Below are 9,927 nucleotides of genomic sequence, written 5' to 3' on the forward strand. Positions count from 1 at the left end.
GATGATAAATAATAAAATTCTTAAAGTAAAAGAAAAAGAGTAATCTTTGTTATAAATGTTAATTTGTTAGTTCTTCTACTATATTGTTAAACCTTAAAAAGATAAAACAATCTAATTAATAAATTTGAAAAAGAAAAGTATGATAAGAAATTTAACCAATATTGGGGTCAATGTCTAATAACCTTTAGTTTGTACGATATTTTACGGTATTACCATCATGGGCATTAATCATTGAAAAAGCTGAAACGGCAAGTCCAACTATAATTTGAATGATCCTTTGATATCTACCAGTTTATCAGCAAGCACTGTTCACAACTGTCGAAAGCAACTTACTTATCCCCAACCAAAAAACAAAAAAAAAACAAAAAAAAAACAAAAAAAAAACAAAAAAAAAAAAAGCAAAAAAAATCAAAGGCTATCGAAAGCAACTTTAAGAGTTCAAAAACATTTTGGTCGAATTTTAGTGGCCGGTATTTAATATGTAACATGAAAAAAGCATAAAAACATAAAACGAAAGTTGACAGTTTGAAATAAGGAAGAGATATTGGGACAAACAAGATCAATCATTAAAATTTTATTAAACATATATTCATATTCCAAATCATGAATCTAAACTACGTAAAGCCACATTAGCGGCTTTTGTTTTTTTTTCCCTTGCCCTTTCACTCTTTTAATATAGCAGGACAATATCCCTATTAATATTACAGATTCTACACCAATGGTACAACAGGCTAAACCACAAATTATTGTGGGGGCAAACCAGTGATAAAAACCACTGTCAAACATGTTAAATCATCTTTAAAATAAGAAAATTAAACATAATCTTTGCCCATCATGGACCAGCAATTGGAGTGGGAATTTCTGTTTCTGGGTTTTGCGGCTTCTTTTTCTTGGCACGTTTAATGTCACCGTAGAAATATGAGACAAATCCCCAAAGAGAGAGCACAAGAGAAACACCTTTCTCAGCTTTGAAGCTTTCACTGTAGAATATAACAGCTAATATCTCTGTTACTGGTAGTAGAACAGCAATTACAATGGCTGATAGCAAAGATGAGGCACAGAATATGATTCCTATTGCTCCCAAAAAGAAAGTTTGCCATGTGATGCCGGTCACTACAAGCAACACATAATACATAGTTTCCCCAAGCTCGAACTTTCTTGCTTCTCTTGGAATAGCCTACATGAATAGAAAATTTTCATACACATATTAAACATGTTATATAAATTGTGCAGAGAATTATTTTGATGCTCTGTCACTCTTTTTTAACTTTTGCAAAGGAATTCTTGATCTCTCCCTTTTCCCGAAGAATATAAGAAAAAATAGATTAAAACCATTGGTTTTTGCATAAAACTTAATAATATTGAGACTCCCAAGGTTTTTATTTTTATTTTTGTTTTTTACAATTCATTCCATACTGTAAGGCCTGCTTTCTCTCTCTCTCTCTCTCTCTCTCTATATATATATATATATTATTTCCAAAGAGGGGAAAAATATAGAAAAATTGGAATATGTATATATTTAAATTAGAAAAAACAATTGAATGAAAATAACAAATTAATGAAAAAGTTAGATAATAATGAGAATCCAAGCTCATGCTACAATAAGGTCCAACAAGAAATTAAGTGGTTTCTTCAAAAAAAAAAAAAAAAAAAAGTGATTTCCTATTGAAATTTTTTTATATCATTACTTTTAAACTATGCTTATAGTAAAGCTCCAATAAGAAATTAAGTAAACTTTTTTTCAAAAAATAAAACGATTTCTTGTTTGGAACCTTTTCATATCAATAATTTTAAATTATATCTTCTTTATCATTTATCACAACTTCATAATAAATTAAAGAATCAAAAATTAAAAAAAAGAAAAAAAAAATTCTGGGCTCCGAAATCGAGGAGAAAAAATAGTAATAATAATTAGTTGGAATATATCAACGAGTGAGAACTAAATTCCCTTTTTTTTTTTTTTTTTTTTTTTTTTTTTGGGGGTTTTACCTGAAAGTCTTTGTTAATCAACATCCCGACGGTGCAGAAAATGGTAGCAAAAAGAGACATAACCATCTGAATCTCCAAAACCAAAGAATAAGTGATACTCTGCCTTGACTTCTTGTACGTCAACTCCATCAACGGCAACACGAATCCGTACAGAGCAGAAGCTCCGACCGTAAACAAAAACCCCATTACATATTCCTTATTGGATTCGCCCTTGGGACGATCCCCACTCGTATGCAAAGCCAGAACTGCCCCTCCAACCGTCAGCAAAACGATGGCGTTTACCGAATACGACGTGAATTTCTGCCTCACCAGAAGGTAAGCGAAACCGGCCGTGAAAGCCAGCTGAGAAGCTATTATCAAAGCCGAGGTCGAAACAGGAAGCCGAGCGAGGCCGTAGGCGTAAAGGTAGTCGTCGAAGCCGGTCATAAGGCCGATGAGAGCAGAGGCCAAGAACAGGGGAAGTTTTATCTGGAAGAATTTGGTGGTGCCTTCAGTCGCGGAGGCGGTTTTCCGGCGGCGAAAGTAATTGACGGTGATGGGGATGAGCATGATCGGCCAGCCACCGGTTTCAAGCCAGCTGGAAAGCCAAATGCGTTTGCCGCCGTGGATGTAATAGAGGCGCATGATTAGTGGGCCGCCACAGTTTCCGATGGATAGAAGGATACAGTTGAGAATTAGAAGAGCTTTCTTCGTTTTGGTGTTGCTTTGATCTTCCAATTCCATGGCTGGTTCTGGTTATCTTTTTTTCGGTTGCAAGGTTTGTGACTGACTGTGAATGTGAGAATTGTGTTTGATTAAATAATTGAGTGAATGGTCCAAGACTTTTAAAATTAAAACAAAGAGAGCTAAAAAAAAAAAAAAAAAAATAATAATAATAATAATAATAAATAACAAATAAGGTTGTGGGGCCCTTTTTGGTTATTGGATATCAAAGGGTTCTAGTCCTTTTGTTTTGTTGATTTATTACATGTTCGAATCTGAATAGAAAAAAATAAAAAAAATATAGTTTTTATCAATTCAGCTAACTGTATTCTTGTTCTATTCCTTTTGTTGCTTCTTCTTCTGAATGATTTATCTTATTGTCAATAATTTTTGTTTGTATTAAATTTTAATAATTAATTTATCATTTTTTTTTCTTTTATTTATTTATTTGAAAGTATGTGAACACAAGTTATATCAATATGTTATTGGTTTAAAAGATAATAAGTTAAACATGGATAAGTAGATTTTTACATGGATAAGTAATAATCTATAAGTATCAATTAAATAGAGTTATATTACTTTCCATCTCCTACAGGTGATGTTTTAGAATTATTGATTTTTTTAGAGTTTTTAACAACATTTTCTCTTAAATTTTTGCCTCTTTTGTAACTTATCCATTAATTTTTACATTTGTTAGTTTTACCCCTAATTTTGAAGACTAAATGTCCCATAAGACAAAATTTTACCATCATTTATTTCTTAATGTAAAAAGGCATGTACCACGTGTGTTTCCTTTTCGTCTCAAAATTGAATGATAAATTAGGTAAATCATTTAAAACCTAATTATTAAGAAAAAGACTATGGAAAAAACAATTTCATCATACATTAGGTGTAAGAAAACAAAAAAGAAGTTTTTTTTTTTTTTTAAGTGTTAAGATCCTTCGTTTATACAACCAATGTAATCTAAATAATCTATAGAAAGCTTAATTAATAAAATATTTTTATGAAAGATACAGTTTATATGTCCATCATATCAATATCATAAATGGACCAGATTCAGATCCATTCTTTTAGCGTATATAGAGCAAAACCAATCTCTGTAGTTTGAATCCTTGAAGGCTTTTGGATCGTAGAAGCCTTTAATATTACTTGCTTAGCATTCCATTAGCATGCTACGCACAAATTCACTAATTAAATCACAAAAATGCAGCCAGTGTAAATGCCTATCCATCTCCTTCTCTCTCGCACGAAAATACTTGGTCTTATAGGTGCTTCAGTGAGAGTGGTGACGGAGAATTTGACAGGAACTCTCTTCTACTCTTAACTGGGCAACAATGCCATTGTCCCTGAACTTAAGCGTGAAATTGATGCCGAGAAGAAATTCCTTTATGACCACTCTAGAAGACTGATGAAAAAATCGGATCTTAGTGATGAGAAATAGAATTAGGTAACTTACACCTAATTTATCCTTGAATTTTAAAGCCAAAATGGGATTGAGCACATGCATGACACGTAACTTTTAACATTCGAAAATAAATGAGGTTAACATTTTTTTTTTCTTTTGTAACATTATTCCTAAAAGTTAAAGGTAAAATGCCAAATATAAAGGTAAGGGGTAACTTGTACAAACAATAAAAATTTAGGGATATTGATAATCCATGTTTTTAAAATAGATTTTAACTACTAACAATTTATTATAAATAATTTGACGATATCTACTCAAATAAATAAGCAATAAAAAAATAATAGGACAATATTTTGTTATTTTATATTAAATTTTACTTATCTATTAAAATGATTTATTTATTTATTTTTAGATTATATTATTTTTTCACATTTAATATCTTGATACATCATTTACAATATCGGCAAATAACTTTGCAAACAAATGTAGAATGTTTTTTACTATACATTTTTGTGTATATATATATATAGAGAGAGAGAGAGAGAGACACACACACACACATAATTATGCTTACATCAACATGATTTTAATTTTTAATATTAGATATTCTTTTATAGTTTTTAGATCACAATAAAAAATAAAATTTATAATTAAAAAATAATAAAATATAAATTTAACAATATATTAAAATTATATTTAAGAAAAACCAATTCTATTATAGTTTTAAACCTCGGTTCTTGATTTGATCTGTATGCTAAAGAATGGCATTTTAACATTAATTCAAATATTGAAAATCTGAATTTTATATAGTTGTATATGTATTATCTTGAGCTATATTAATTTGTAAAAATAAAATAAAATTTAGTGATTATTAGTATTATTTATTTAAACTCAAACTTTATTTTTAACAATAAAATAGGTTCATATATTACCCGTGTTTTGAATTATATGCTGTTTCAGTAGACTTTCACACTAAAAAGTCAACAAAGTTGAATTAAGAGCTGTCAACAAGGTTGAATTAAGAGCTAGCAATGTCCAAAGAAAAAATGGATACAAGCAATAGAGATTTTTTTATTTTTTTTTTGGTTATAGAAAATAATAAAGAGATAATATATCGAACGCATTTTGGTATTGAAGGTGGAAAAATATGCATAATAACGGTGGGAAAGATCATTCAGCAAAAAAAAAAAAAAAAAAAAAAAAAAAAAAAAAAAGGTGGGAAAGACCGAGAGACCCACCATTCGATTGCCAACGACCTTTCAAAGGTCTTGGGTACAAGTCCAAAACCTTTTATTTTGACATCAGATGTGTCGTTTTGTTGGTATACGGCTGGCTGTTTGTTGGACAATATACTAAAATACAATAATATAATTTAATAATATTGTTAGGAAAAATCTTTGACTCATTTTGCTGTTGAATTAATTTTTTTTATTTATTTACTTAACAGGTGAAATTTGTCTTTCTTGCTAATTTTGGTGTTTACTTTTATTGTTGTATTATTTGAGTTAGGGATGCTAAATATTAGGCATGGAAGAGTTAATTAAAGTTAAATAATTTTGATACAATTAATAAATTTGTCGATATCAATATCACTTTTTGCTGGAGTTGCCACCCTAGCTAATTTCAATTGAGCGAAATAATTTTTTTATTTTTTATTTTTTGTAAGTTAGCAAGGAAAAGGAAAGATTTGCATTAATGCATATCCCAATGCACCTTCATTCATAATAATAATAATTTATTAAGAGTGTGCAAATCTAAAGTTAAAGAAAGTCTCAGTACCCATTTTTTTTGGGTAATAAAAGTCTCAGTACCGATTGAATATCCTAATGTTGGACAGTTGGAGGGTTACTTCCATTCACTCGCGACAAGAATACCAAGAGAATGAGTCCCGATGAAAGTGATTCCCATAAAAATATAGCATATTCTCATAAAAATAATTGTATATGTATTTTTTTAGAATAATTATATATATATATATATTTATATTAATAATAATTAGACTTTCGATTCTTACAAGTCACAAACAAACAAAGGTCAAGATTACTTAAATGTGTCATGATTGTTCAAATTTAACCCCACAATATCAAACATATTCATACTTTTCAGAAGAAAATATTACTAAACTGTTGCACCAATATTAGGACCATTTTACACTGTCTTGAATAGATTTTCAAACATATGCGGATAACATAATTATAATTATTTATATTCCTTTTGTTTAAGAAAAGGAAAAGGAAAAGGAAAAGGCAAAGGAAAAGGGGATAAAATGAATAGTATCAATATATGGACTGAGATCATGTAAATATTGTATTTTAAAGTTTATATATTGATAAAATACTCTTATCATTTACTAATAAAATCATTATATAAATTACACTTTGGAAGTTATGGTTTCAAAAGACTGGAATAGAGAAATACTTTTGTAAATGTCAAAAATATAATAAAACCATTATGTAAATTCATATTCTTTTATTAATATTTTTTCCCCTTAATAACCTTGTTTATTTGCTACACCAATTAAGTGAGCATTTCAGAAATATTTTACTTGGTGGCTAATGCACATAATGCATTAATAAAACTTTTGTTTCATTGGTAAATAGTTTTGTTTCGTTTTGTCTTATTTTGTTTAGCATAAAATATGTTATTTTGGACATGCTTGGAAATGTCTTTTAATAAGTATTTATTTTTGGAAACTTTTATTTTTTACAGTATTTATATTAATTCGTAGTAAAATGTTTAGTTATGTATATTGAAAAACACTATTAAATTTATTTTTGATATTTTCATATTTTAAAATTTGAAGGAGTATCAACTTTGATATTACTTTTAGAAGCACATTTTGTGCTTTTTTTTTTTTTTGGGCCAAAAAAGCAAATTTTAATTTTTTGCCACACATGATGATAAGTATTTTATTTTTATTTTTATTTTTATTTTTGCTTTTAAAAACATTTATTAGAGCTCAAAAAATACATCCAAATACACCCTTTGTAAGGAATTACATGTTTGGAACTTTTTATTATTATTATTATTATTAGTATTAGTCATATTACCCAAATCTGTCTCCGATCTTTAAGGGAGTAAAAAGTCTAAATTTTGTTTTATTTTGCTAAGAAAACTCCAGGCAATTTACCATCTATGTAAAAAATTAAATAAGTTTGTAAGTTGCCAGATAATTAATTTCATTAGTGAGGCTAAAAATGTATGAATAACTTGACTAGACACTTATTCATTGTGTCATGCACTTTAGTTTCCTTTCTTGGAAAAGTTGTTTTTTCACATCAAAATTGTGTTTATGCTTCACTAAAATAACTTCCAACGTACACCAATTTAAATAATTAAATTCAGAGATAGCTTAATTTTTATACTAATTACTTAAATTAAAATATGCACCAGAAATAGAAAAATTTATTATTATTATTAGAATTAAAATAAACATATGTAACTTCACTTGAAATGACCATTATATTCACAATTGTAATTATTAAAAGTGTGACTTTGGACGCCACTGGTTAAACAGATACGCGGCAATCATTTTCCAACCAACCTACGGATCAAACTTACACACACACACACACACACACACAGAGACATATACATATATATATATATATATATGGAGAGAGAGAGAGAGAGAGAGAGAGAGAGAGAGAGAGAGAGAGAGAGAGAGACACACACAGAGACATATACATATATATATATATATATATATGGAGAGAGAGAGAGAGAGAGAGAGAGAGAGAGAGAGAGAGAGAGAGAGTGTGGAATATTCCATTATACCATTGGACGATGTTGAAGAAGTTATGCTGTTAACATGTTGAATACATGTAATTTGATTATATATTATATATAATCAATGGATTATGGGGCAACATGATGTGTTAGGCATTGTGTTAGGCATTGCTGAATAAATAATGATTATATATATATATATATATATAATATTATAGATATCAAATAAATATATGCTAAGGGATATGTATTATTATTTTATTGATTTTCAAACATCCATTTAAAAATTTGCTTATTTATAATTAAATTATAATAATATATTAAGCAATAAACTATTAATATTTATCATTTAGTAGACATTTGTTAATATTTATCCAATATTTTAGCATTACTCTCTATATATATTATATGCAAGCACTTGGCCAAATTATTTTCAGAAAGTCACTTATTATTATGTTTCCTTGAATTGATTGCTGAAATAACGGCAAGCAACTCAACACCTGTAGAGTTTTTCTTATGGATTTTTTTTTTAATTATTATTTTTTAACAATTTTTTAGGTATTGTATATATGAATCCGAGTTAGAGAACTTTTTTTTTTTTGAGATTCGTAAATTGAATTCAAATGGTTTAATTTAACCGATTATTGAATTAGTGCATTATATTTTGAAAAATGTTCGCGTTATCGCCTTTCAGTTTTAACGGAAAATAAAAATTAATTTGAAAAAAAATGCAAATAAATATTCATAATAAGTTATTAAAATCAATATTAGGTGTTTAACTTCACCGAAGGATAAGAAAATGGCTTTTTCTTTTTTTTTTTTTTTTTTTTTTTGGTAAAGCATTACCATACTAATCAAATGGTAAAAATGTAATATAATACGATATTGTGGGCCATAAGAGGTGGTGTGAATGGGATTCCATGACACACTGGAGATACGGATGCAAGTTGTGAAGCAACTAAGCCTTGACAGTGGAATTGGTATTTTAGGTTAATTGGCTTTTATATAATTTTTTATACAAGTGGTAAAGCAACTAAGCCTTGACAATGGAATTGGTAATAAAGGTTAATTGGCTTTTATATCATTTTATATTTTGCAATAAAGTAGGCACCATTCTGATGCGTTTGGCGAATTATTAGCGCCCTATAAGACTTGCTTGCCTTGCAGTAAAAAATATGTCTTTTAGCCCTTAATTGCATTAAAGTGTAAAATAAAAAATAGACAACGAATGCAAGCCGGAATTTATTGCTCCTTTAACCGTATCAAATAGCAGAATAAGTTTCCTACATTATAATATTAACTCAACGATGTTGTAACAGCTATGATCGCACATTCACAATCCCGACTCCTATATGGCAAATATCAAAGAAATTCATGTTGCTATCATGGGTCAAGAATTTGAGTAATTTCTGTTTCTGGGTTTTGCTGTCTTCTTGCTCTCCTTCATTTCACCAAACAAATATGACGCAGATCCCAATAGAGAGAGTACAAGCAAAACACCCTTCTCTGGTTTGAAACTTTCCTTGTAGAAATTAACTACCAATATCTCTGTAACTGATTGTGGAACTGCAATTAAGATACCGGATAGGAAAGAGGCATAGAAGATAACTCCTATTGATTCCAAGGAGAAAGTTTGCCTGAATATTGCAGTCCATACAAGCATCACAGTGTACCTTGTCTCCCCCAATCCAAATCTTTTTGCTTCTCCTGCCATAGCCGCCTAAATAGAATTTATTCATACACATCATGCAAGTTGTCTAGAGCTACTAAGTCTAGAGCTACTAAAGGATGATAATAATAATAATAATAATAATAATAATAATACTTCACCATCAATATCTGATGGGAAAATCATGGATATACTCAAGCAAATATATAATATAGTCTGATCAAAAAAATATATAATATAGGGAAAACAAATAAAATAAGTTATTAGATGAATGAAAAATTGGGTAAAATATGATTTATGCTTATAAATCATGAATTCATAGACAGTTCAATTTCATTTTTCTTAAAGCTGAGAGTATACAATATGACCAACAAGGTACATAAAAGATTTGATGTTTGTATTTAGTCACAAACTCAATTACAAGAGAATGACC

At 28.8% G+C, this 9,927-nt stretch overlaps 1 protein-coding gene and 1 long non-coding RNA gene across 2 annotated transcripts in view; both read right to left on the bottom strand.

Moving 5' to 3' along the window:
- LOC112490597 (uncharacterized) overlaps nt 1-9,586 on the bottom strand; it is a 36,761-nt gene extending 27,175 nt beyond the window's left edge. Inside the window, exon 1 of the long non-coding RNA XR_009638953.1 lies at nt 9,499-9,586. This is a non-coding gene — a long non-coding RNA (uncharacterized LOC112490597). The remainder of the gene's footprint in view (nt 1-9,498) is intronic.
- On the bottom strand, nt 545-2,791 carry LOC107430882 (purine permease 1). Its single transcript, XM_016041755.4, has 2 exons — nt 1,990-2,791; nt 545-1,177 (listed from the first exon to the last, which is right to left on the bottom strand). The coding sequence occupies exons 1-2, from the start codon at nt 2,710-2,712 to the stop codon at nt 833-835; spliced, it is 1,068 nt and encodes a 355-aa protein (XP_015897241.1). The 5' UTR covers nt 2,713-2,791; the 3' UTR covers nt 545-832.
- Nucleotides 9,587-9,927: the final 341 nt, after the last annotated feature.

The sequence above is a fragment of the Ziziphus jujuba genome, chromosome 5 (genome assembly GCF_031755915.1).
Source record: "Ziziphus jujuba cultivar Dongzao chromosome 5, ASM3175591v1".
Lineage (NCBI taxonomy): Eukaryota > Viridiplantae > Streptophyta > Magnoliopsida > Rosales > Rhamnaceae > Ziziphus > Ziziphus jujuba.